Source organism: Mus musculus, chromosome 11, assembly GCF_000001635.26.
Source record: "Mus musculus strain C57BL/6J chromosome 11, GRCm38.p6 C57BL/6J".
Classification (NCBI taxonomy): domain Eukaryota; kingdom Metazoa; phylum Chordata; class Mammalia; order Rodentia; family Muridae; genus Mus; species Mus musculus.
The window spans coordinates 72241318-72269182 of record NC_000077.6 but is presented as its reverse complement, the minus strand read 5'-3'; the positions used below and the strand labels follow the sequence as shown (position 1 = coordinate 72269182).

The following is a 27865-nucleotide window of genomic DNA, read 5'->3' as shown; positions in this document are numbered from 1 at the left end:
GCATCTTCATGCATGTGTGCCGTTTGTTTCTGTTTGTCCCTTCCCCTGTCGCCTTCTCTGTGCGGCGCCCCGCCCCATGGTTCCTTTCCCTTCCCAGACAGTCCTCCCTTCTACTTTTATGTCACATTATGGATCCTGTTGCTCTCTTTCCACTTCTGGTAGTGCTCCTTCTCCTCCAGCATCTTCCTGGTCTCACGACCCCTTATATGTTAATACACACACACACACACACACACACACACACACACACACACACAGTTTAAATCTGAGCTCCATGTTTGAGAGAACACTCTGTGATGGTTTTGACTAGCTTTCCCTGGCAAATTCTTTACCTTGAAGTCTCCACTCAAATGCTGCCCCCCTCTATGAAGCCTTCCTCGAACTTGGAAGATCTTTTGCCCAAGGATACCCACAGTGTGTCCCATATTATTGCAAGGGCGAATGCCACTGATGGCTGACTGTAAGCCACAGAGCTACTTTAAACACTCAGAACATTGACTTGGGGGTCTTAAAACGACTACTGGGAATCAAAGTTGATCTGATTCTATATATGAGAAGATGAATCCAGAATGGAAACATCCACCAAGGCCACACAGGGACAGAGTATGGATTCAGGCATTTAGCTGCAGCGCACACTTTATAGACTTTAAAGCACTTAAATTACAGCAGAATGGTTGACCAGCATCGTAGATCCCAGACTTTGAGTGAACGTCCTGAATGAGGCCTGGTAAAGGGTGTTAAGTGGGCACATGGTGATAAATAAAACGAAGATTAAATAAAAACTCCAAAAGGCTGGAAAGCTGGCTCCATGGTTAACAGCAGGACTCACTCTTCTTGCTGGAAGAGGACCTGGGTTCATTTCCCAGAACCCATATGGCTGTTCCCAACTGTCTATTATTTCAGTTTCAGGGACTCTGACACTCTCTTCTGACTCTGGGGTTATCAGACATGCAAATGATACACACATATATATGCATGCAAAATACTCATACACATAGAGTCTTGAAACACACACACACACACACACACACACACACACCCCAAAGCAGGAACTCTAGTTTTAATTGCCCTGGGGGAAGGGATGGGCCCAGGGCCACATAGATGCAAACAAGCAAACAAACCGAAAATAGAGAGGGCCTGAAGAAGGCAGTTGCAGACTTGAGGGCAAGGTGACAGGCAGGTCACAGGAACAGAGTCAAAAATCTTGATACAAATGTGTGTTCTGTTTTAGGGCCTTCGACATTCACAGGCTGAGAAGGTGGGGAATTCAGTAGTTCTTTCCTGGTGGTGGTGGTGGCAGGGCTAGGGGTGGAGAAGAGGGAGGAGAGGTTAGTCTCATATAATTCGTAGCAATTGCATATAACCTATTCTTTACTTCATCTCTGGATTGCTTGCAACACCTAACACACAGTGTAAGTGCCGTGCTAATAGTCGGTCTCTGTTGTATATAGTTCAGAGTACGCCGATGGTTTCCATGTTTAGAACAGAAGCAGCCATCCTAGTCGTAAACACGCTAACCATGTCAGCAACTAGATAGCATCTTGATCAGTGGTGAGAGCTGACTGTACAGGAATCTGGACTCAGCCATGTGTCAAGTAGCCTGTGGATAAGACTCCCCAGAGGAGAATGAGAGGCAGGCAGAAGAGAAAGAACTCACCGAAGTGTCAATAATGTCATTGCACCCTCTTGTGTTGGTGTCCCAAACAGGACTTAGCACAGCAGGTACTACACACAGGTCTGTTAAGGGGAGGATTAATGAATGAACGAATGCCTCGATGATGGTTGGCAGGATTATGCCCCCTCTTTTCTAAGGCCCCGTCTCCCACCATAAAATGGTACTAGCGAGGTGGTTGGTAAGTGGGCGGCAGCAACTACCCGCGCCTGGGCAAAGACGGCCGGCCTGCGCAAGCGCGTTCGCTGGAGGGTAAAAGTCGTTCGGTCTGCGAGGACAGTGACCGCCTTCCTTAGCGGTCCCTCTAGAGCGCCTACGGTGCGCTGGGTAGGAGACGGCACGAGGAGGGAAATGGGTTCTATGTCTAGAGTCGGGCTAACGCTAGGAGGAAGCCAGCGGATCTTGGAGGTGAGAAGACCGCGGTGGCGCAGGGCTCGGCCATCGCCTCTAGGAGACGCCCCTCCGGGATAGGGATGAGAAGGAGAACGCTTTGGAGAGAGAAGCCTGAGAATCCTACAGGCTGGTGTTTTTCATCTGGGACATTCCGGAGTCCAGGAGAGAGCAGGTGAGAGTACACAAAGGGTCCTCACGCTTAAGCTGGCAGAATGACCGGCACACCCTGCATGGTACTGAGGACCAGAGCAGCGCCAACGGGCTGGCAAGTGGTGAGGTGCCAGGGTCCAGTCCTCTCCATAGAGGGCTGGTGCCAAGCACTGAAATCTGCAAACGCCTCACTCTGCCGCGGGGTGGCAGAGTCCTGGGACAGACACTCCCCACAGACCCCGAGGGGTGGCTCCGCCCCAGGACCGCAGGGAGGCCTGGCAATGGGGGGCGGAGTTGTAGCCGCCCCCAATCCGGTGGGACCGCGCGTCCCCCTTTTAAGCTCGTGAAGCTTCTAGCTGCCTCGCAATCTTTTCTCCCTCCAGTCAGTCTCCCTTTCACGCGATGGATTCGGCGAAGACTTGTGTGACCAAGTTCAAGTCCTTTGCGATTTTGCTCTTCACCCCGATCCTGATGCTTCCACTCGTCATTCTGATACCTGACAAGGTCAGTTGCGTGTCTGGGCAGCCTGGCGGAATCCGGGTGCCCAGTGCAATAACGGGCACGGAACCCGGGAACGCTGAGCTGGAACGCATAGATTCCTCCGTGGGGACGAGCTCCCCTGGGACGCGTGCTCAGACGCTCCAGGCACCAGATAGGAGGTGCTCTGCAAAGAATCCGAGGGACGCACAGACCCTAAGGTGAACACGTCCTAGAGTGCACCGATTTCAGGGCGCAAGAGCCGTCCGGGCAAACACGGAAACCTGGACGTTAGAACAGATCTGAACCACACAGACCCCTCGACAGGCTTAGCCTCTGACTCAAAATCTCCTCCCAGAGTGCACAACCAACGCTAGTCCAGCTCAAAGATAATGCTCGAGCTAGTAGAGACTCTGAAGGCTGGGCTTTCTTTCCCTCTGTGCCTCTTCTCTAGGAAAGAGAGATTTCCTAGCTGTAGATGCCTTCAGGCAGGGAACTACAGGAACAGAGTGGATCATGCCTTTGCCATAATCTGGCCTTGATATTTGAAGCTCAGGTTCCCCATCTATGATCTATATTTCTTTCTAGCTCGGAAGCCAAGGAAGCCACTCTCGAGTTCAAATCCTGCTGCAGCCTGAAAGGCAGGTCGGGCACTGCCCACCGCCTGCTGAGGCAGTCAGTGTGAGGAGGCAGGACGTATTCCCAGAGCTCACGCCTTGGGTGGCATGGCTCTCGGTTGCTGGGGAAGCTGAGTCCCATTCCCTGGCCTCCTGGTGCTCCTGGGAGGAAGGGAGAGAATGAATGGCCTTGGCTGCAGAGCAGAGGAGGGCGGGAGCGCTGGCCCCGGCTCTGTCAGGCTGTGTGCAGCCAGTTTGGCGAGGCCAGGGCTCTTTGAAGCCTTATGTGGCTACCCTTTCACTCTCAGCCCAGACAGGAAACCTTGCTCGGATCCTGCTTCCCCTCCACAGGCAGGTTTGAGAAACAGTGGCTCTCTTCAGGGAAGGTTTTGAGAGGAGAGGGGTGTCCCCTGGTGGGCTTCTAGTCATTTCACATTGTGCCTTTCAGCAAGACCCTTTGCTCTCCGGGCCCCGGGTGCTTTGATGGGTACAATGGGGTGACTGGATTCTGGGAGTAAAAGGGGATCATTCCGGCTCCTAGGATTGGGGCGCGGGGGGGGGGGCAGAGGAAACATACTGAGCAGAGGCTCCACATGGGCCAAGGAGAGCAGAGCAACTGTGCGGACTCATCCGCTGCCACTCTGTTAGCGAGCATCCAGAGATTCGGGGCCATTCCCGTCTGTGGGAGGCATCCAGGTTAGGAAGCTGTGATTTTAGCTCTGCTGGCGGGGAGTGATGTTCCTTGGAATAATTATAGTTGCTTGCTTGACCTTTCTGGTAGAGGACAGTGTAACCAGGATCCCACTTTATCCCTGGCTCATGCATGTGTATGCGCACGTGTGCACACCCCCCCCCCCCCAACACACACACATACACTCAGAGAGAGACAGAGACAGAGACAGACAGACAGGTAGGCAGGCAGAGGGGGAATATAAATATCAGTGAGTTAGGTTCCCAACCGGGTGTATTAATACATCTATATGCCCTGGGACTGAAAATTTAGGGACTGGGAGGCCATTTTGGAGGTTCTTCCAAAAGGCAGTCTTCCTGTACCTTCTCTCCAAGTGGCTTGGTGCCTGGGAGCCTGGGTCTTTGGCTCCCTATTTTTGCCCTCTGTCCCTCTTTTTGCTCACCACCAAAGACCACCCTGTTCCCATTCACCATGCCCTTCATTGGGCAAGAAAACCCAGAGATACAGAACACTCCAGGACAGAGAGAGAGAGAGAGAGAGAGAGAGAGAGAGAGAGAGAGTCAGACTGTCCCCAGGGGCATCCTGACCATCACTGTCCCTACAGGATGATGGTCCCCAGCACACACTGCCCTCTGTGCTCCATGGCCCCTCTTCAGGCTTTCATATTCTCTTCCACCTTGCTTGCTTCCTGGCCTCCCCTCTGATCCACTTTTTCTCTGAGCCTTCCTCTGCTTCTAAAACCCATTTTAATAAAACCAGTGACAACTTTAATCATGTTACCTTGTTAATCTTGTAAGAAATCCTTATTTTCAGAAGTCTAAAGTATCAAGTAAAATAAGGTACCCTCATTGCCTTATTATTAATGTTTTAGTGGACAGATAGACAGTTCTCCAAATACCAGTCACACACACACACACACACACACACACACACACACACACACACACACTGGGGAGTACAGAGGGACAGGGGAGAGTTTTGCTTACCCCATTTTCATTCTGTAGCACGAACCATATAAGGGTATTTTACTCAACACTGGTCTATATTTCTAGTTGTGACTCTATCAGATTGTATCATAGAATGATGTCATAGCCACATCACTCTGCCTTAGTTGACCATAATGATGCCACCTAAGGCTTAGAACATGCCCCTTGCAGACCAGTGTGTGAGTGTCCTTAGATGAACTCTCAACCCTGGCTGATTACACTGTGCACATCTATGTGCACCGCCTTTCAACTGCGGTGCCTGCTCCCATCTCAGCTCCCAGTTGCTTTTCCAGACACCTTCTCAGTACCAGGGAAGTGCAGTAAGTATTATTTGTATGTGTGTGAGCTTGCACATTTGGAGGCTAGAGATCAACATCAGGCACAGTTTCCTCAGCTGCCATCCAGCTGTTTGTTGAGACAGGCTCTCTCAGTGGCCTGGATCTGGCCACACAAGCTGGGCTGGCCTGTCTCCACATTCTTGGAGCTGGTACAAGTGTGTGCCACAGAACCTGGTGTTTTCCTTTGTTCTAGGGATCAAGTGCAGGTCCCCATGCTTACAGAGTAAGACGTTCCTGATTGAGCTCTCTCTCCAGTTCCCTCCCCAGACTTTCCCAACATCCCATTCCTACTCTGCACTCTCCATGGGCACGGTGGGAGTTTGTATTAGGAAGGGTCTAGTATGTTAATTGATTCATTAGGACTGAGACATCTCCTGGGCTTCCTGCTGGTGGGTGGAAATGAGGAGTCAGTTAGCCTAGTGGTCCATCTTCTCCCGGGGTGGGTGAGTGGGGTGCCCTAGGGCATTTACTGTCCGAGTTCTGAGAATAAAGGTTATTAAGGAGTTTCTGGGTGTCACACATTCTGTATGGCCCCTCTGAAGTCATCAGTTTAGTGATAAGGATGGGAAAAGAAGAACTGAGATTGGGAGTGGAAGAGACTCCTTAATGACATTGTTTAGAATTGCTATTACATGGTGGTAGACACAGGCTGACTTTTAGCATCATTACTTAAAATTTCCCTACAGCATACTTCTTTATTATCTGTGCCCCAAAGGAATCCCCTCTACCACCCATCCCTGGAGCTCACCCCAATGGCTTTCAACTGCTATTCATCCTATAGGAGATAAAGAGAAAGCTCACCTTTGCTCTCTAGTCATAGACTAATAAATGAAGGGGGATCTACAGGTTCATTATCCACAGGAAATGGTTCCTTCCCCATAAGCCATAGTGACTCCAAAGCTCACATACCCTGTTCCAAAGGGGTGGGGAACCTTGGGACTGTAGACATGTTTGGGGGGGAATATGAAATGGTTTTTAGGATAATCTAATGAGGTTAAAGAGACAAACAGTGGCCAGAGACAAAGTCCACTGGGTCTCACAGAATAGACAATGAAATGGTGCCTAAAATGGAGGGCAGTGACATTTGACAATTGTTTCTAAGGTATATTGACAATCCTTGCATTTTTGGTTGTCACGTGATCCATAGCTTTGCTATTGTTTCAATGGTTGTCTAAGCTATCCCGAAGCTCAGCTCACTATATAGGTCAAGCTGACATCAGATTTGCAACGATCCTCCTACCTCAACCTCTAGATGCTGGAATTGCAGGCATGTGCCACTGAACCCAGTCAGACTTGGACCTTTTAGGGAGATAACTCTTGGTTGTGACTAGAGAGACCACCACTGGCATCTATTGGGTGGAGGACAAGGGTGATGCTAAACATCCTACTGTTTGGAGAACAGTCCCCACAACACAGAATGGGCAAACACTTCTTTAGTCAACAGGGAGGTGTCCTGGGACACTTATGGGGTGCAGTCTTTCTTTGAGAACATTTGTGTGTTTATCATGGTGCTAGGACCACCCGGAAGGAAGGGATGGCAGGGAAAGGTTGGACTTGGGGACAACCAGGCTCTTCTTGGCTGTCCTGAGCCTTGGAAAGCCACCCTGCCCAGGAGCAGGACATAGCCTTCCTCATCACAGAGGCAGCTGCCCTGCTATGAGGTTGGTTTGCAGTGAAGCCTATGGAACCTCAGAACTGTTTCTTCAGTTTGCCAGGTGTGCCTATGTTATAGTCATTATGGCTGTCTACTGGTGCACAGATGTCATCCCAGTGGCTGTTACCTCCCTCCTGCCTGTCTTACTCTTCCCACTTTTGAAGGTTCTGGACTCCAAGCAGGTGAGTAAGCTGAGCAGGGGGCTGGTGACTTCCGGGTCCTCCCATGTACTTCCTTACTCCTCTGAGTCCCTCTGAGCTGCCGAGGCCTAGGGATAGCTACAGAAATCCAGAAGTGGATCCCTCAAGGACAAGTATGGAGACAGATCACTTCAAGCTGCCTTTGAAATCAGTATCTGTCTTGCTTAGCTATCTAGAGGACTTGGGTAGCAGCTTTGGACCCGGGCTGTATGTGATTGAGGACTTCTCTGATGGGACATCCCTGTAACCCTCCAGGTATGTATCCAATACATGAAGGACACCAACATGCTGTTCCTGGGCAGTCTCATTGTGGCTGTGGCTGTGGAACGCTGGAAACTTCATAAGAGGGTTGCCCTGAGAATGCTGCTCTTTGTGGGGACCAAGCCCTCACGGTAAACACACCTTCTTTCTCTGGCTACACAGCTTTCAAGGGGACCCTGGAACAAGGGAGTGGAGGGTGACAGATGAGGACATCCAAAGACGGGGTGGAAGGTTGACCTCTGGGTAAGACAGAATGGTTCTGCTTAGGTCTTTGGGATTTAGGAGAGAAGAGACGCTGTGTAGGACAGTGGTGATCTTCTAGATCTAAGTGGAAAGTTAAACTACCTACCACACCCTGGGTCTTACTAAGCCAAACTTCCCTGCTAAGTGGGAGTTTCTTAGACCCACAGTTGAGTTTGAGGCCTCTTGCTGACCCAACAGCCAGTAGTATATCAGCAGTGTTTGTGAGAAGGGAGGTAGCAAGGAATCTGTAGTTACTGGTTTTCATGTCTCTGACTAAATCCTAAAAGGAGCAACTTAAAAGAAAAAGGATTTGTTTCAGCCTATAGCTTTGGATGGTGGCCAGTCTGGGCTTGATTGGTCTTAAATACCTAAGCAGAATATCATGGTGGCAGAAGTATGTGGTAGCAGAAATTCACCTACACCAGACAGGAAGTAAAAGAGCAGCCAAGAGCTAGTGCTGCAAGATACATACTTCCTTCAACTAGGCCCCACCTCTATTCTGGTTTGAGAACGTCACATATGCATATAATGTGTTGTTGTTGTTTATTTTTTAAATCAAATCCATCTCATCCCCCTTCCCCCAATTCTTCCTCTATCCACCATATGGCCTTTGGTGTAGTTGAGACACAAATGTTATGGGTGTAACTAACCACTTTCAGATTGGACTTAAAGACTTTTCCAAAAGATGGAACTCATGTCTGGTACAATTAACAGTGCCTCAACCCCATGGCTGGTGAAATCATAGACTCCATTTCCTTTGTTTCACCACCTCCCAATAATGTTCATCATATTATAAATCCATTGAGGGGTTGGTTAATCTGCCTGTTATGCCAGAGCCCTATGTCCTCATGGTCTGCCCTTCACAGTTACACTCAGAGTTGTGCTTTCTGATCAGGTATGTCTTAATAAGTAGACCATGAAAATTAACTGTCACAAAGAGGAAGGGGGAAGGGAAGAGGGGAAAGAGAGAAACAAGAGCCAATTAAACTGCCACACCATGCTAGAATGCCTGGTCTTCAGTTGACAAGAAGGGTGGCTCCAGCCCCTAGTTATGGCCCTGGAATGTGGCCAGTAGGGTACGAGGGACTCTGGCTTTCCTCTCCGTCCCTCCTCTGCAGGCTGATGCTGGGCTTTATGTTTGTCACGGCCTTCCTGTCCATGTGGATCAGCAATACTGCCGCCACAGCCATGATGATACCCATTGTGGAGGCCATGCTGCAGCAAATGATAGCCGCCAATACAGCTGTGGAGGCCAGCCTGGGGACACTGGAGCTGCTGGACAAGAACAAGACCAGCGAGTTGCCAGGTGCACCCTGGATTAGATTTTGCAGCCATGGCAGTCTCTACTGTTGCCAGATGCTACAGCTTCCTCTTCCCTCCCAGTCTCCTCGTGCAGTTCCTTAAACATTCATAGAAGAAGAAAAAAAATGGGGAAATAGTTTCGTTAGTATTAGTATTAGTTATGACATAAAAGACAGATCTTTTACTCAAGTTTAGAACACTAGCTAGAGATTATAACTGGGCTCACGATAGAAAGCAATGAGTATTCATTTGATAATTCATTTATCCATCTTTGAGCACCTGCTGGATGCTTCTCACTCCTGGTCCCAAGATAGAAAGCATTGAGTCATTACTTTGATAGTTCATTAAACGCCTTCTGGATGCTTCTCATTCTTGCTAGACTTATTTTCTTCAGGACTGCCTTCTTGGCTCTCCTGGAGCCAGTCACCCTCGCTCCATTCCTATAGGTCTTGGGGTCTGCTTCCTACTAGGCTCAGGACTCAGAAGATGCAGGATAGGGTCTGCTTTTCCCTCTGCCTATTCCCTATTCTTTCCCAGTAGTCTGCATGGGAGGACCTTGGGACCTGTGCCTAGATTCTAGGTCCTGGGTGAGGTCCAAGCAACATGGAGGAGGTGACCAACCATACTCTGATCACTGACCCTTGTGGAGCTCAGTAGGATGACCTCATGTATACCCTTTACCCAAAGCCCCTGCTTCAGGATAAACCTTAGGGAGGTTGGACAGCACAGCAGCTCAGGGAGGGAGGACCTCTCTAGGAGGAGAGCCATCTAAGGTAGACTGAGACACCCTTGGATGCAAGGGCATGGCTTGAGAAACAGTGAGGAGCCAAGAAATTGTTACATATGCCTTAAGTTTCTGGGTTTGGCAAGTATATTGAAGATCCTCCAGGGAAGCCATGGGAAGGGGTTATGGGAAGGTAGATGCCCGACTGTGATTCAGGGCTGCAGCTGAAGAACACATGTGCACCTGGCAAGGGGTACGCCCGATCTCACATTAGTAGCAGGGTAAGAGTTTTGAATGGCTGGGTGGCCCTCCGGACTGACAGAGCTAACAGCCCCGTGTCTACCACAGGAAGCCAGGTGGTATTTGAAGACCCCAATGTGCAGGAGCAGGAAGACGAAGAAACAAAGAATATGTACAAGGCTATGCACCTATGTGTTTGCTATTCAGCCAGCATTGGGGGTACAGCCACCTTGACCGGGACGGGACCCAACGTGGTGCTCCTGGGCCAGATGCAGGAGTGAGTCATGACTTTGCCTTCAGGAGACATCACCATGGGTTTCTGGGGCTGGAGGTGCTTACTCAGCTCTCTTTTCCCCCTGTCTTGGCCTGGAGCCATCAGTCTAGGATGAACCCACATAGTCTCTATGTCCCAGCATCCCTGCACCCACTAAGAGTCTTCCCCAGGAATGGAGACCTGATGCACTAGAGCTCATGGACAACATGGCTTTCTAACACAGGGCAAGCCCAACTTCTCTCAGTGGCTTGGGGCTTTTCGCTCAGGCAGGGAGGGTGGACTGGACTCTGAGCTAACATGGCAGCAGCGCAGTCACTGGCAAATCCAGTGGCTGAATTCACAGAAAACAGACATTTTTAAAAGATCCCCTACCAGCTCACTGACATTGGCTGATAATGGCCAGGATCCTGTGATCTTCAGAGTCTGCAGATGGCACAGGCAGGTGGGGTTGGGCCACTAATTGCTATGCAGTTTCCATCGCATAATCCCACTGACTGGAGGCCTCAAGTGCACTCTAAGCATAGTCTAGAAGTGCCCAGCTTTGACTGAAAGAGGATGTAGGCTGTGAGGATCCCCTTGTCTGAGCTTTGCCTTGTGTTGGGTGGGCTTGAAAGATCATGGAGGAAAGAGAATTCGAGGCCCCACCATAGGCTTTTCATGGTCTGCTGAGGGTGCCAGACACAGGGGGTTTCAGGCAGCCTAGTGCATACATGTGTTAATCGAAGCATGTACAAATTATCATGGCAAGGAACAAAAAAGGAGGTGGTGCCTCTTTTGTGTAGACAAGAGCTTTGGACAGGGTGGGGAGGGCAGCTGGCACTGGAACTGGGACTTGTAAAGGACAGAGTGGCAGACAGAGCAACAGCCAGTTGGTCAGACCAGAACCCTGAGATTCAATAACTAGGGTCATTTGATCCTCGACATGTTTCCTGTAATCACAACCCTAGAGCTTCCCCCGTAAGTTCTACTGCAAGAAGGGACTTGCCTAGGCTGAGTGGGCCAAGTCCTGGGTGGGATTTGATGTCTTTTGAGCTAGACAGGGCTAAAAGGCAGCTTAGGGAGGCAAGTAAGGCTTGGAGACCATCTTCCAGTCCCACTCTGGGAAAAGTTCTCAGGGAAGTCTCCCGTAGAGACACACAGCGTGAGCTTTCAGAGGATCCATGCACTCCCTTTAGCTGTCAGCCAAGACCTTGTGCATGTGTGACAAAGACGTACTTTTCTAGACACCTAGGCAGACTCTTATGAGACATTCAGCAGGGTCTCTATTCACAGAAACGCCCCCTGGTCATTCATTCTTCAGTCTTCTTCCTTGCCGGGGCCATGTTCTGGGGTCCCCAACAATAATGAACTGTGGTGTCTGGGCCCCAGGTTTATGTGGCCTGCAGTTAGCCCCATCTCTCAAGAGTTCACCTGCCTGGTCTGCACTCCATGGCTCAGCCTGGCGGCAGAGAGGCACAGAGCAACCTTTCTCCTTTCAGATTGTTTCCTGACAGTAAAGATGTCCTGAACTATGCATCTTGGTTTGGATTTGCCTTCCCCAACATGGTGATGATGCTGGTGCTGGCCTGGCTGTGGCTCCAGTGCTTGTACATGAGACACAAGTAAGTGTGGGCTGCTCTTGGGCTAGCATCTGATGGTCTTAGGCCCCTGCACCAAGCTCCTCAGCCCCTGGGCCAGTCTACAAAGTTCTTGAAGAACCTGGTATAGGCTCTGTTTCTCTAGCCTTTCCTGCTGGCTTAATCCTCTCAGTCTCACAATGGCTGGAGGCTTACTGTACCTTTGTGTGTATTGTCCCAGCCCTGATGGAGACTTCCAACCTTCCACCTGCTCACCTCCCCAGCACTGAAGTCTGCTTCAAAGGCCCCCTTTCCCAGCTATTCCTGCTCTCTCTCTCTCTCTCTCTCTCTCTCTCTCTCTCTCTCTCTCTCTCTCTCTCCATAGTATAACGCCCTCCTCTGAGCCTCCAATGGGTGTATCCTATCCCTATGCTTTGGTACCTATCCTTGTGCCCCAATTGCACCCCTTGGCAGTGAACCAGCCCCGCCCCCCGACTCCTACATACCTCCTGTCTCAGAGAGAAAGAACAAGTGTGCCACCTATTTAATTCAAGGCAACTGAGGAGTGGCCTGTCCCCCAAATGCCAAGCCAACATGACTGGGTGCATTACCACTTGGTCATGTGGCTCTAGTAGGCCAGATCACAGTGATCCTCTTGATATGGCCCAAGTTACCAAGTTCAGACCTTCACCAAGTTCCTGTGGTGTTCCCTGCAACCATCCAAGCCTGGAAAGTTTACCTTCCTATTCCCAGCACACTGTCAGGTTCACCCAGAGTCACCTTTGAGGCAGCCAGACTTTGGACAGAAACTATGACGTGGGGCCAACAAATAGTTTTGGTTTGTTTGTTTGTTCATTTGGGTTTTTTTGTTTGTTTTGTTTTGATTTTTTTTTTAAGACAGGGTTCCTCTGTGTAGCCCTAGGCTGTCCTGGAACTTAATCTGTAGATCAGGCTGACCCCGAACTCAGAGATCCACCTACCTCTGCCTCCTGAGTGCTGGAACTAAAGGTGTCCACCACCACCACCACCACCACCTGGCTAAACAGTTGTTTTAAAAGAAACAAATTTACCAGTGGCACAAAGGTGACTCTGCCACAGTGGGAGGAAAGGCTAATGGTAGTAACCACCAGGGAGCCTGTGCCTTGTCTCAAAAACTAAACCAGGGCCAGCAGTGGTACAGGGGCTCAGCAGGTAAAGGGACTTGCTGCCAAACCTGATAATCTGAGTTCGATTTCCCAATACCCACATGGTGAGAGAGCTGATCCTACAAATTGTTCTGTGTTCTCCACACTTGTGCTATAGCATGTACATATACACATGTGCACACACACACACACACACACACACACACACACACACACGAAAAACAAACAAAACCCCAAAAGCTAAGACTGTGGCCCAGCGGTAGAGTACTACATACTACAGGATTTTGGATTCTGTCACCAGCACAACCAAAAGAAAAGGACAGGAGACACACCCAAAAGGAAAGGAAAGGACAGGAGACATGTTGCATGCCAGACACTATTGTAAGCACTATATACATTTATGACTTAATTGTCATGGCAACCTGTGAAGTATAGTTATTGCCATTATATAGATAAAACAGCTTGAGATGTTGTATGGTTGCTGACACATTGTACAGCATGGAAGTGGTAGGCCTGAGGTTGGAGCGCCAGTCAGTCAGCTCCAGAGCACGCGCCAAGGGCTGCTATCCTGGTGATAGGAGGGTTCCCTATGGCCTTGGATGTCCCCAAAACCCTAAGGTCAAGTATGCAGATGGAGCTGGCTGGGCAACAAGACTATTGGGACACCATCAGTCTCCCAGCTAGCAGGTGACAGGGACACAAGGGGCGAGAAAGCTCAGCTGACAGCCCTAGACATGGTTCACTCACTTGGCTCTGCACAGCTTCCCCTGGACCACGGGAATTCTGAACAGCACTTGCCATGAATCTCTGGGGACTTCTGGCTGCAGGAAGTGGAGGAGCGTGGCTTTCGTCTACCCCAGTCTTCCTTAGCATGGCACTATGACTCAGACACCAAGTGCAATGCGGTTCACAGGTAGCCTAGTTTCCGTCCCAGACCCGCAAGGTAGAGAATGGCTCGGCAGAAATAGGAGCACACCCACAAGAATCATATTTCCTAGCCACAGGAGGAACCTCTACTGTTCCTCGTGTCCTGATCATTCTTAAGATTCTCTCAGTTTCAAAGTCACGGCAGAAAACCTGTTTTACTTGAGTTCGTGGGTAGTGACAGACACTCACCCAGGGCCACTAAGAATGGCATGGCGTATTATAGCTGTCTTGCACTCAAGTTTCCTGACCAGGCTCAGCTGAAAGCAGGACAAGTGTTCTTTCTGAGAGTTCTTCCTGCCTGGCACCATGGTGAGGTACTTGTGGACCCAGAGATCCCCTCGCCCCCGTCTCTATGGCTCTGGAGCCTGTCTAGTTCATTGTGATGCACCACAATGAAGACCACTCTTCGGCAGGACACTGTGGTCCCTAATAGGATGTCAGGATGTCCACAGGGTCCGCCTGCCTGTCTCATGGGCCACCAGATAAAACGAACCCAGAGACGTTGCTCCGTAGAATTGAACAGGGGTCAGAGGGGTTGGTGTCACTACCACAGTGGCCAGCGTCAGAAGACTGACTATCACACTTAACCACAGAGCCTGTGCTATCAGGAACACTTTTTACCAGTACCAGTTAGGTGCAGGCTTCTCACTGCCTGTTCTATGCCAGGCATCTAGAGATACCAAGGCCACCCCTTATCCTGGAGATCAGGCGTCCCCAGAACAGGTCTGGAGTCTCTAATCTGGCAGGTACTAGCGGGTCTGCGCTTAGAAGAGCATAGACTCTGGAGCCAGTGATGGCAGAGAGGTCCCCATGCACGACGGCAGGGCTATCCCTGCACTGAGTGTCTTGTGAGGAAGGCTTTCCTCAGTTCAGCATGGAGGTCTCAGCTGACTGTAGACATACGATCCTCACTGCTGCCTCCTTCTCTGGTCCTGAAGTACCCCAGGAGGCCAGGTTCTGATGTCCTGGTATCCCTGGGAGGCAGCCATGTCCCTGGGGCTGCTGCTGCCTCACCCACCTTCAAAGGTGGTTCACATTCGGCACAGCCCTCCTATGACTTTTATGTTGGGGCCTCTGAAGGGTTCTGGAGGGGAGAGCTCTCTGTAGACAATGTCCTTGCTCCAAGGCTTTGAGGCCAACTGAGGTGGGACATATGTGTGACATATTCTCTGCATCGAAGCCTGCATTTTATTCATTAGTGACCCCAGTTACCCAGTCACCTTCCTCCTATAAAGCCCCTTCCTTTTTACCACACCATAAAGCCAACACCGCCTGAGGGGAGGCCATGGAAGCCATCCCAACAGGCTTATCTTTCAGTGGAACACCTGAAGGGACCATCCCAAAGTCGAACGTAGGCTGGATTCTTTCCTGTCCCAGTCTTAGATGCTGCCTACTCTACATCTCCTGAGCCCTTGATCTTACACCTTTGGCACTGTGGAAGGCAGCTCCAGGCTGTGATGGGAAAGCTTGGGGATCATGGGTGGATCATGTGAGTCTGGATCCGGAAGGCTCTAGAACTTCCAGATCTAGTCTTCTCGATGGGAACCCTGGAGCACAGCCTTTCCTTTGCTCATGGCTACATCAACTCTGCTGATGACCACCCACACGCCCTACTCTGTGCCACCTCTCAGCCTTTAAACCTCTCCTACTGCTATCCCATGTGACCAGTTTGAGATGGTGGCACACCCCTTTTGTATCACCTCACCCCCTGCCCCCAGCTCTGGAAGTGCCCTAGGCCCTCAGTCTCTACTTCTCAACAGTCTCTCTGTAAGGTGATGTGGGGGTGGGGTGGAGAGAGGAGCTGATGGAAATCAGAAGAAGAAAGAGGGAGGGTGGGACCCTCAGGCTCTATCCCAGAAGCCCCCCACCCCCACTTCTCCCACAAGTCGTTCCATCTGCCTTGCCCTTCTCTTACCATTACATGGTCTAGTTTAAAAAAAACTTGCATCTGCTGTGGGGAGAAGAAGAGGGACACCGAGAAGATTGCCTACAAAGTGCTGAACGAGGAGTACCAGAAGCTGGGGTCCTTGAGCTACCCTGAATGCAACGTGCTCTTTTGCTTCACCCTACTTGTCATCCTGTGGTTCTCCCGAGACCCCGGCTTCATGCCTGGCTGGCTGTCATTCGCCTGGGTCGAGGGAAACACCGTGTAAGTCGATGCAAAGGAAAGTCTTAGCTTAGGATAATGATGTCTAAATGTCACTGTTGTCAGCAACAGGCAGCAAGAGGACGGTATGACTTGGGCCCTGTGTTCTGGAGGAACATTCCGTTCTGTGGGCTTTGGGGTGCATTTGTTTTCAATCAATCTTCAGAATGAAACTACGGGTGCATTTGTTTCTGTGGCTCCCTCATGACCCCTAGAAAGCTGAACCAAGAAAGTTTATTGGGACGAGAGTAGGCTCCTTAGAGCCCTGATTTCTGCCTTCTTCCTTTCTTAAGAACCTATCTGAGACACATCTTGGTTACTTAGAAACCTAGTTGGAGGAAGGGCGTGTATGTGGATTCTCTCCTGCCTCTGTTAGGGAGACCTACAAGAAATACTGAAGAATGACTATCCTAGTAAAGGCAGAAGATGTGGGTGAGGAGGTATCTGTCTGCAACTGGCTACTTCATCTTGGTTACTTAGCTTAGCACTACAGTCCTAGAGGTTGACTGAATCCAGAAGTCTAAATCTCATGGTTGAGAAATCATGATGTTCACCCATGGAGCAGTGTAGGCTGGGGGGGGAGGGGGGTCGCTGAGGTTCTGTGGGTTGGGGGAGGGGGAGGGTGGGAGACTTCACCCAAAGTTGGAGGCCAAGAGTTTTAGGATATTAGTTATAGCTAAGACTCAGCCTACCAGCCTTTAGGGCCTCTGGTTTTCATACCTCACAGAGCCCGTTTCTTCCTGAAGGGGCATTTAGACATGGAACTGTGGGTTGGGGCAAATTTGCTGTACGCCTATCACTGAGTTCCTATGTGTGTTTTCCTATCAGTCATATCACAGATGCCACAGTGGCCATCTTTGTGGCCATTTTGCTTTTCATCATACCTTCACAAAAGCCCAAGTTCAACTTCAGCAGCCAGACTGAGGAAGGTAAGGTTTCTCTCACAGATTTATGGGTCCTGAGAGCAAAGGGCCCCCATGGAATAGCCCCTGGGTGTAGGGGGTCGAGAATTCTGTCCCACTGAACAGGACTGACCACATTACAAAGCCTAGGGAAATGGAGATTTTTTTAAAAAAAAGATTTACTTATTTATTTATTTATTATCTGTAAGTACACTGTAGCTGTCTTCAGACACACCAGAAGAGGGCATCAGATCTCATTACAGATGGTTGTGAGCCACCATGTGGTTGGTGGGATTTGAACTCAGGACCTTCGGAAGAGCAGTCAGTGCTCTTAACCACTGAGCCATCTCTCCAGATTTGGAGATTTGTTAAGACACTTGTGTTATTCTCTAGATGGGTGTAGAGTCTCTTCTTGTATTTAAACATTTAAAATATCATTTATACATCACAACAGGGATTTATGTTTCAAATTCTCCAACATGCTGTCAATATTGCCTCTCCCTTTCCTGTAATATGCATTCACACTAAAAAGATGGCATCCAAGTACACACAGCCTGAACCCTGTTCCTTATGGTTTAGCATTTGATTTTGACTCTGGGTTTTACTACAAACATTCCCACTACACTACGGCTGCCAAATTGACCTCTGATACTTCATCACACAGGGGTCCTATGTCCACCCTGCTGTGGAGTATTTTGACATTTTGAATTTTTCTTTAAAATAATTTTAAATCAAATCTCCCCCCGTCTTGTGTGCATTTCTATGAGTCGTGGTGCATGTGCAGTGGTCAGAGAATAACTCTTGGGGGTTGTTTCTCTTCTTCCAACCATGGGGGTGGGGAGGTCCCAGGGATTGAACTCAGGTTTGTCAGGCCTGGTAAGAAGTACCTTTTCTCAGCCGGGCAGTGGTGCGCGCGCCTTTAATCCCAGCACTTGGGAGGCAGAGGCAGGCGGATTTCTGAGTTCGAGGCCAGCCTGGTCTACAGACTGAGTTCCAGGACAGCCAGGGCTACACAGAGAAACCCTGTCTCAACCCCCAAAACAAAAAAAACCCAAGAAGTACCTTTTCTCCCTGAACTTTTCATGATTATAAGTTAAATATTCTGGATATAGTTTTTTTTTTCAAAGGTGTTTCTTTAAGCTAAATGTCATTGTCATGGTAAAAGAATACAGATGACCTAAAACATCTAAATAGTTTTAAAAATATATGACCAAATAGCTTTTCTGAAAAGGTGGTTTTAACTTCCAATGTCCTCCCTCTGTGAAGCATATAATCAAATCCTCCCCAGAAAAGGGTACAGGGAATATTGAGGGTTTTAGCTCATACGAAGGAATGAACTGGTACCTCGTTATCTTTATTGGTTTATCTTTCCTGATTGTGTCTCTTACTTTCTAATGTGTGCATGCACACATATACATGTGTGTGCTTTGTCTTTCGCAGAAAGGAAAACTCCGTTCTACCCCCCAGCACTGCTGGATTGGAAAGTCGCCCAAGAGAAAGTGCCCTGGGACATCGTGCTGCTCCTGGGGGGAGGGTTTGCTATGGCAAAAGGATGTGAGGTACTTGTCCGGCTCTAGGTAGCCCTGGAATTCTACTCAGAGGTGGCAAATGTCGCCATCCACTCCCCAACCCCCATTCCATCCCTGGGTGTGTGTCTCCACCACAGAGCTGCATATCCTTTAAGCAGGGGATTCTGTGTTGTCATCATGAATAGTGTCCTGCAGGGTTAAGCATTGGATGCTGCAGCCATGATGAATCCTAGGCATTCATCATGGAGGACTCTTTTGAGTCCTTACACATATTCTCACCATGTCCTTTGGATCCTCTACCTGCTGAACTTCTTGTTGATATGGCTTCAGGATTCCAAAACTTTTCTCTAGCTAAGAACTTAGCAGCATAGGAGAAGATCAGCTTTTAAGAGAAAATGCAATTCAGCTATCTCCTCAGCCAAAGAGGCTGTGTTAGTTTGGGGCTGCTGTCTATCATCATCCATTTCCCTCAGCCCATCCCTCCGGCTCCCTCCAGCTCTTCTTTGTCATTCTCTCCCACCCTCCTCCTCTCTCTCTCTTCCTTCTCTTCCCTGCCTCCCATCCCACCCTCCTCCTCTCTCTCTCTCTTCTTTCTCTTCCCTGCCTCCCATCCCACTCTCCTCCTCTCTCTCTCTCTTCCTTCTCTTCCATGCCTCCCATCCCACCCTCCTCCTCTCTCTCTCTTCCTTCTCTTCCCTGCCTCCCATCCCACCCTCCTCCTCTCTCTCTCTCTTCCTTCTCTTCCATGCCTCCCATCTCACCCTCCTCCTCTCTCTCTCTTCCTTCTCTTCCCTGCCTCCCATCCCACCCTCCTCCTCCTCTCTCTCTCTTCCTTCTCTTCCCTGCCTCCCATCCCACCCTCCTCCTCCTCTCTCTCTCTTCCTTCTCTTCCATGCCTCCCATCCCACCCTCCTCCTCTCTCTCTCTTCCTTCTCTTCCATGCCTCCCATCCTACCCTCCTCCTCTCTCTCTCTTCCTTCTCTTCCCTGCCTCCCATCCCACTCATTCACCTCCCTTCTTTCTCTCCTTTCTCCTTTCTATTTTCTTAATTCTTCCTTCCTTCCTAGTCATCCATCCATTCTATCCATGTCTGCATCCACCCAACACATCCAGCCATCTTTCCACCAGTCCAGAAATGTGATATAACAGATAAACTTGGTCTGTATTGTGTTTACAGTTTCCCTAGTATCTTGGACAAAGACTGGCATACCTTGAATACATGCATGCTATTGCTTTAGTGCTAGGGATCAAGTTCACATAAGACGCTATACCATTGAACCATATCCCAAACCTAATGTATAGATCATATATTTATATAATTTAATACACATTTCAGATGAACAAATTCACCAAGCAAGTTACCCCTCTCTCTATCATTCATCTACCCACCAATTCCTTTCCCCATGTGGCATTTTATTTTACTCATCAAGCATTCTAGTATGTTCCTAATGATAGGCCAGGCACAGAGGTTACAGAAGACATTGCGACAAGGTATCTGTTTTTGAAGACTTGACAGTCTAGAGACCAGGGTGTGTCTTAAAGCGCCTTTTTGGGATAATGTGAGATAAGATCAAAGAGGTACCTGGTTGAGGCAATGAAGTTGGAGAAGCCAGCGTTCTAAGGTCTGCTTTAAGGATAGCATGCATGGCCTTGAGACTGAAGGCAAAGGGAAGCAGCCAGAAGTGACTTGGTCAAATGCGTACTTGAAAGCAGCCATCCTATCATCTTGAGTGGTGGTCTGAGGCCAGCAGCGGGAGAGAAGAACCAGTGGGCTCTCTGTAGTCTTCATCTGACTCCTCTGAACTTGCCCATTCTCTTCTGGACACTTGCTGCCATTTTGACCTCTAGAATACCTCTTTTTCCTGCCTTCCTTCTTCCATGGTCCTTGCTTAATCGTCTCTGCTGTCTCTTCTTCAGTTCTCCCACAAATATGCTCATTTCCCAGGCTCTGCCTTTGGCCTCTTGTCTGTCCACTTTCTGCTCTTGTCCTCCTATCTCAGAACTCCAAGACTAAATCCTCAATTTCTGGCCCAGATCATTCCTCTAAGCCTCAAGAGCGTGGAAGACTAAGGGGGAGAAGGTGGAAGAGCCACCTAGGGTGACTTGTGACTGACTAGGTACCAGAAATTAGCAGGACAGGAGCTCTTTAGAATGACTCCTAGCAGCTGAGAAGAGCTCATCAGCTTCAGGTCCCAGAGAAAGGAGCAGATTCTAGATTTAGGGCACTGTTTTAGTCAGGGTTTCTATTCCTGCACAAATATCAGGACCAAGAAGCAAGTTGGGGAGGAAAGGATTTATTCAGCTTACATTTCCACACTGTTGTTTATCACCAAAGGATGTCAGGATTGGAACTCAAGCAGGTCAGGAAGCAGGAGCTGATGCAGAAGCCATGGAGGGATGTTACTTACCAGCTTGCTTCCCCTGGCTTGCTCAGTTTGCTTTCTTATGGAACCCAGGACTACCAGCCCAGGGATGGCACCACCCACAATGAGCCTTGCCCCCTTGATCACTATTTGAGAAAATGCCTTACTGCTGGATCTCATGGAGGCTTTTCCTCAAGGGAGGTTCCTTTCTCTGTGATAACTCCAGCTTGTGTCAAGTTGATGTGCAAAACCAGCCAGCACAGGCACGTTGAACCTGATGGGGACATTTAGACAGACACTTCCAGATGACTTCTGATGTTTGAATCTAGTTAATAGATCAGCTATGCCACAAGCAACATTGCAGGAGTCAAAAGATTAAGGAGGAAGAGAAAGAGGAAGAGGGGCAGGTAGGGGGCGGGAGGGGAAGAAGGAAAATTGTAGGGATAGGTTAGATTATTACCTATGTTCAAGAAAGAGAATTGGAAGTGGAGTGGACTGAGATCCCTGGACCCTGGGGGAACTGTAAGCCAGGGGCCCTGAAATGATGGTCTCTGTGCTTCCTAGACGTCAGGGCTCTCGAAGTGGATGGCAGCACAGATGGAACCCTTGAGATTAGTGAAACCTGCTGTCATTACCTTGATCTTGTCCTGTCTTGTTGCAATGACCACAGAGTGCACAAGTAACGTGGCCACTACCACCCTGTTCCTGCCTATCTTTGCCTCCATGGTAAGTAACTCTTCTGGGGAAGGGAAGAACATTTTGTGGGAAATTGTGAACCTATGGCCATTTCCTGAGTCTCTAGAGAAGTAGTAGAATTTGGATCTGGAGCCTCACCGGGCTTGAAGACCAGGCTCTGTTGTGGACTTGTGTATTCTTGATGATTCTGGTCCTGAGGCCCTCTCTCACTGCTTGGTCCACTCTTCTTTGTATTTCCCCACCACTTCTCAAACCATCAGATGTGGACCAGGTGCTTAAACTTTATTGCATCAGTGGGCCAGATGGTTTGGGAGGAGGAGGCAATATGGTTGCATGTTCAAGGTCTATATGATCTACAGGGTGAGTTAGTGAGATCCTGTCACAAAAAAAAAAAAAAAGAAAAAGAAAAAAAGAAAAAAAGACTAAGCTCTTGTTTGATATGTGCAAGGCCCTGGGTTCAAAGTACCATACACACCACTACACACTCACACAAAGCAACAACCATGCAACTATTATATTAATCTAACTACCTGGGTTATTTTTCAAGATGGTGGGAAGAGGACATATATCACACATTGAGACTACAAAAAGAAGCCCAGGGGGTGTGGGAACTTGAGAATGGGAGGAAGGGGCAGGTCTTTCCACAGGGTAGGGAGAGGGCATGCCTGAAGACTTCCCAGGGATGAGAGGGGTCACTGGGATCTGAGACAGAAAATGGAGGTGGTGAAGGAAAGGCTGTCAAAGGTTGATTCCAGTGTTCTATGGGCAAGCTCAACTGTGAGCTGGGAACTGAGGAGGGGGCCAAGCCTACAGGGCAATCAGCTGCCATCTGTTCTTAGGTTCCTCTGTCCCACTTCAAAGGTAGTGCTGACCTCATGGGGTTCAGGAGGTGACAGAAGATCTGAGCCCCCTCCTAGGAGTGTGATGAGAGTCCTAAGACATACATGGGCTACAGAGAACCTGAGCGAGCAAGCCACCGAAGTCCACCCTGGAGAGGAACAGGAAAAGGCTATGATTAGTCTGAGCTCAGAGATAGACTCACAAAAGAGCTAAGCCTAGTGCTGAAGTTGGTAAATTTCCATCCAAGCAGCATGGGATGAAACTACAGAAAGAAAGTTAAAAAAAAAAAAAAGAAGAAGAAGAAGAAGAAGCAGCAACCTGAGAGTTTTTTTTTCCTATTCCAAGAGAAGATAGAAGTGTTTAAAATAGAAAGGTAGCTGTCTCCTTTCCTAAGCAGGCTGCTCAGAGTTAAGAAAGTGGAGAAGGAAAGTGTAGAGGAGGAGGAGTAAGAGGAGGAGGGGGAAGAGGAGGAGGACTGGAGAGGAGAGGGGGGAGAAGAATAAGATAGGTGGAGGAGGACAGGAAGGAGATGGAGCAAGGATGGGGAGCAGGGTCTTTGGGTGCTGGACACACAATGGGGATGCTCTTCTCCTGAGCAAAGGTCTGGCTTTGTCATCTCCTGTGACCCCTGTGATCACCAATAGCCCCAACTAGGCAAATACAAGCTCTATGGAGCTGGTAAAATAGCTCAGTGATTAAGGACCCAGGTTCGATTCCCAGTACCCATATGGAGGCTCACAACCATCTGTAACTCCAGTCCCAGGAGTCTAACACCTGTTCTGGCATCTTCAGGCACCACACATACATGATGCACAGACATACATTCAGGTAGACACTCGTACATGTAAAGTTTAAAAAAAGAAGTTAGAAAAAGGAGGCTCTTCTAGAAGCCAAAACTCTGAGTAAATTGCCCAGAACTACCACTAAGGCCCTCCGTGTTCCTGCCTGGACACTCATATGAGGAAAGTGAGCCATGAGCCAGGTGCTGTATGAATACAGCATCCTGAGGCCATGGGGTCAGTTTCCCCGCATTTTGATGTCAAATTGTTACAGTGAGATCTCTGCAGACATGTGTACATGGAAACACTCATGATAAAGTGTCTCGTTGACAGCTATTTAGATTATGTTATTTATGTTTTTCACTAAATCCATAATGATGATGGAGGTAGCAGAATCTTAATACATAGAATGAAGGAGGTAGACACCAGGCTCCCAATACAAAGGGATCCCGTGGACGCATTTGCAAGTAAGGAGTCTCTCTAATTCTGTAGGCTGCCTCTGTCTGACAAAGCAGACAGATGGATCACAGTACATTTTAAGATTCAGTGCAATCTAGAGGTCCACCAGCTTCTGGCTCACAGTAAAACATATGGACTAAATTGAAGCCAAAAAAGGCCTCCAGGGGAGGTAGCCTCCGAGCTCAGCCTTCTGTGGTCAGTAGTTATCATGTAGAGAAGTGCAAAGCTCAATGGGACTAATCAGACACAGATGTGAAGGTTGGAATGTAACCCAGGCCTTAGGGATTGTGAAGTACAGCCCGGGAGCTTCCCTGTGTGCTGTACTATGAGTCGCAATGTCGTGTGTCTTCTCTAGGCTCGTTCCATTGGTATCCATCCTCTGTATGTCATGATTCCCTGTACCATGAGTGCTTCACTTGCCTTCATGTTGCCTGTGGCCACCCCACCGAATGCCATCGTGTTTGCCTACGGACACCTCAGAGTTGTTGACATGGTAACAGCCCCTTTATTTTCGCCTATTAGATGATGAGGCTATTTGGTAAAAGGGATGTCCCATTTACGAATGATGTGTGAGTTTCAAAAGGATGTCAGATGAGGCTCAGTTGGTAAAGAGCTTGCTGTGCAAGCATGATGCCCTAAGTTGGTGTTCTCACCTTCACACTAAAAGCTAAGCATGGTTGTGGCGAAAACAGAAGGCTCTCAGGCTCCTTGGCCAGTCAATAGAGCTGAATCAATGGGCTTCAGGCTCAAGGGGAGACTCTGTCTCAGAAAACTTAAGCAGAGGGCTAGAGAGATGGTGCCAGTGGTTAAGAGCACTCACTGTTCTTACAGGGGACCCGGTTCCATTTTCAACACCCACACTGTGGCTTACATCCACCCATAACCCTTCAGGGACCAGACACAGACATTGTACATGCACACACATGAAGACAAAACACTCATACATATAAAATAGTTCTAAGAAATATTTAAAGGCAGAGAATTATAGAGGAAGACCCTCAACTCCAGCTCCTGGGCCACAGTCATGCAAGCACGAGTGAGCACACCTGTATACACACAAGGAGAGAATGACAGAGGACATCACGGGATCTCAGAGCACCACAGGACACCTAAGCCTATAGCTGTCATTTTTGTTTATGGTGCATCTCTTTTTGTTTACTGAAATGACCTCGTATTTCATACGGCATCTGCTTCCATGAAGATGCCAGAAACCCCTATCTGGAGAAACCTTTGTAGGTCCCAGGGAAGTCCTGGTTAAACACTTGGAAGGAATGAAGTGGGACTCTCACATGGCAGTAGAATTGTAACTAGCAAGAACCCTGAGGACACCCAGGAGGAGCACCATAGTCAGAAAGGCTTGTAGGGTATCTGAAGAGGGGAGCCATTTTTTTTTTTGAGTCAATGATGCCTGGGATGCAAACACAATCACAGGAAAAGCTTTTCAAGTCAGGTATGGCTTTCTCACCTCTGATGGGGGAAGGACAACTCTGTGACTCTGGGTTGGGGATGAGCTGAATAGGTAAGAGGGGGACACCAGACTGGTCCTTACCTTAACCAGTCAATTATTAATGATCTCAGATCCTCTTCCAGGGCATTCTGGGGGTTCCTCCTGAATATTCTCTTTATGTAGTGGATCCCAGAAACCATATGCTGCAGATTTGATTCTGGACCACAGGAAAAATTCCATGCTGGGGTGTTGGAAAAATGTCTCATGAGTGTCAGGAAGGCATACAAAATGGGTGGCAGAAAGAGCTATGGGAGAGTCACGAGACGTGGCTGATGTCTTACACCAGCTCTCTGAAGTCACTTTCCAACATCACAATGGGTGTAGAGAACCCACCGTGCTGGCTCCTTCCAAGGGATTCTATCAGCGACAATGACACTTAATTTGCTTTGTCCTGAGACGAGAGGAGCCCAGTGTGCAGGAACACAAGGCCCAGTCAAGACCTGAGTTGCTGACTGATCCTGTTTTTACTCCCTAGATGAAAACAGGATTGATAATGAACTTCGTTGGAATCCTATCTGTGTTTCTGTCAGTCAACACCTGGGGTCGGGCTATGTTTAACTTGGATAACTTCCCCGACTGGGCAAATTCAACAAGTGTTAACACTTAGGAAGAGCCGCAAGAGCACAAGCATGCCCCCCCCACCCCAACCCTTTTGAGGACTATGAACCTTCTGGCACACCTTGCACAGAGCACTGGTGCTCACACTCTAGTGTGATCCAATGATGTCAACACCCCAAGAAGATCTACCCAACTATATCAAGTTCAGAGATGGCAATGGATGATGGGAAGATAAGCTCAGAAGGGAAAGGAACCCCTTTGAGAGGTCGCGAGGCCCATCTTTACTAGGACCCTTCCATCTCTCCTGGGACAGGCAGGAACCAGAGGGACCAGGGCTCAAATCTTGTACTATGTGGCTTTGACAGACTACTGGCTCCATGCTGGGCTCCCGGTTCTCACATGCCTGCTCCCACGGTCTCCACACGGGGGGGTGGGGGGGGAGCGGATTGCCAGGCTGGGAGCCCCGTCCTGGTGCCTCTTCTGGATGTCCCCAGATCATCATATCTATCACCACGAGAGAACTTCCCATCCAGGGCAGAACTCTGATCTTAAACACTTCCCACTGCCAGAGTGAGAGTGGGAGTCATGGCCTCCTGAAAACTTGGACTCTGCATGGTGCCACCACCAACCATTGAGTAGTCTGAGGTGCTAACATCAGGCCCTCCTGCTCACTCCTTGGCTGACCTGCCCCCCTACTTGCCTCATTTCATATTTCATATTCATTTCATATTTCATATTCATTAACAGTTTGAGCTCCCTTCCCAGCTCCCCAGTAAGCCCTCCTTCAGCCTCCAGATCCCCACCCCCCTAGCTGAGGCTCCCCCAGAAAACCCCTGGTTTTTTTTTTTTCCAGGGAGCTCAGTTTGATCATTCTGGGAATTCTTGTCCTGCCAGCCTGGTGCGGCTGGGATCACACTTCAAGGATGGACAGTGGTGTCTCTTTGGGAGATGGTGTTCAAGTGGGATACCTAAGTCTTCCCGTGGCTAGATCCAGAGCAGATTCAGCCGGCTCATTTCCAAGGGCTGGGCCACTGCACAGTTTGTCTGTCCCCGTTGGACTCTTGAGCTCCTCTGGGAAGGCCTTTCCCTTGCCGGCTGTGCATTGTGGCCAGGACTGGTAGCAACAGAGCATGGCTGAGAAGGAGCAGCGTGCTTCTTGGTGTCTGAGCAGACAGACCCTGCCAGAGTAAACTGGCTGAGGGGAGTGTCCATCATATGAAAGGGAGACAGGAGAGGAAGCTCTCCGTTGTCTTTCAGTGATACCCTCTTCCTTGCTTAATTTGCTCTGAAAAGAAGCACAGTTGGGTAGACGAGGCCCGTGGATGTCATTTTTTTTTTTCTGGGCAGAAGACAGTATGGGGACCCAAGAAGTTCCCATCAAAGACCAAGTATGTGCCTGGCTCCTTAGGAGGGATGACTCCTGACCACACTGTTGAAGGCTTGCTCTTGTCAAATACTCTGTCTGCTATGGAAAGTTCCAGTGTGCTGACTGGTCTGTGATTTTGTACCTTGTGAAGGAGACAGAGGGAGGCAGATGAATAAACAGTTGCTCTCTGTCCACCTCCTGGGTGCCTGGCCTTCCTGGACCCAGGGAATTCACCAGTTATCGTATTCCACATTTGCGGCTGCCCTGTGAGACGGCCGGCATTAGGACCCTCATTCATCCTTGGAGAAAAACAAGGCTCACAGCATCCAGGGGATGAGTTCTAGGTCCAGCTAGTTGGCAGTTCTGGATCCCATAAAGACAGGCCTCTCCTTTTCTCCTCCTTTTACCCATGGAGGGCTTTGGTCTTATTGGGCTTATAGGGAGAGGTAGGTGGCTGAGAGCCAGCCTACCCTAAGATCCTGCTTAGCCAGAGAAGATCTCTAAACATGAGACCTTCCTTGCTGTTCTCTCTGAGATGGACTCAGGACAGAACTGGTCCCTTCCCTCAGACTCTTCCCGAGGAAAGTGTGATCGAAATAGTGAACTCTTGTCTCCCATATCACATTGACAGCCTCTCCTTACCTAACTTTCTGGTCTCCACAGCCCTATTATGACTGACAACTACTGACTGCTCTTGGGTTTTAGAGCCACCATTGTGGCTGTGCCAGAGCAGGTCACCATGAGTATGACCAATAACTCAAGGACTGGCCTATATAGAATATGCTTGATGCAGTGAGCTATGCTGGGGCAGTAGAGCATCTCAAGTTGGATGGTCAGTGGGGAGGAAAGGGTTTGGTAGGGTGGGTGGAG

At 49.1% G+C, this 27865-nt stretch overlaps 1 protein-coding gene and 2 long non-coding RNA genes across 8 annotated transcripts; 1 reads left to right on the top strand and 2 right to left on the bottom strand.

The window, feature by feature from the left end:
• Window positions 1-626: 626 nt before the first annotated feature.
• On the bottom strand, window positions 627-2339 carry 1700051A21Rik (RIKEN cDNA 1700051A21 gene). The gene is made up of 2 exons (NR_045922.1): window positions 1658-2339; window positions 627-1302 (listed from the first exon to the last, which is right to left on the bottom strand). It is a non-coding gene; the product is annotated as an RIKEN cDNA 1700051A21 gene (long non-coding RNA).
• On the top strand, window positions 1888-27193 carry Slc13a5 (solute carrier family 13 (sodium-dependent citrate transporter), member 5). Of its 6 annotated transcripts, none has more exons than XM_017314526.2 (13): window positions 1888-2237; window positions 2599-2719; window positions 7032-7160; window positions 7434-7570; window positions 8801-8988; window positions 10057-10225; window positions 11701-11823; window positions 15781-15999; window positions 16825-16925; window positions 18339-18457; window positions 21355-21516; window positions 23920-24057; window positions 26483-27193. In XM_017314526.2, the coding sequence occupies exons 1-13, from the start codon at window positions 2146-2148 to the stop codon at window positions 26615-26617; spliced, it is 1833 nt and encodes a 610-aa protein (XP_017170015.1). In that variant the 5' UTR covers window positions 1888-2145; the 3' UTR covers window positions 26618-27193. The 6 variants fall into 6 exon arrangements, with proteins under 6 accessions (XP_017170015.1, XP_017170016.1, NP_001359331.1 ...); NM_001372402.1 differs by having other exon boundaries at window positions 2022-2237; window positions 25547-27189; XM_017314527.2 differs by lacking the exon at window positions 15781-15999.
• Gm34252 lies at window positions 21107-25365 on the bottom strand. Its single transcript, XR_388821.2, has 3 exons — window positions 25114-25365; window positions 22359-22474; window positions 21107-21862 (listed from the first exon to the last, which is right to left on the bottom strand). It is a non-coding gene; the product is annotated as a predicted gene, 34252 (long non-coding RNA).
• Window positions 27194-27865: the final 672 nt, after the last annotated feature.

Excerpts from the sequence above, each read along its gene's own strand:
- Slc13a5 (XM_017314526.2), top strand. The coding sequence starts at position 2,146 with ATGAGAAGGAGAACGCTTTGGAGAGAGAAGCCTGAGAATCCTACAGGC. Across the intron at positions 7,571-8,800 it reads GTGGGGACCAAGCCCTCACG|GCTGATGCTGGGCTTTATGT; the intron begins GTAAACACACCT and ends CCTCCTCTGCAG. Across the intron at positions 16,926-18,338 it reads CAGCAGCCAGACTGAGGAAG|AAAGGAAAACTCCGTTCTAC; the intron begins GTAAGGTTTCTC and ends TGTCTTTCGCAG.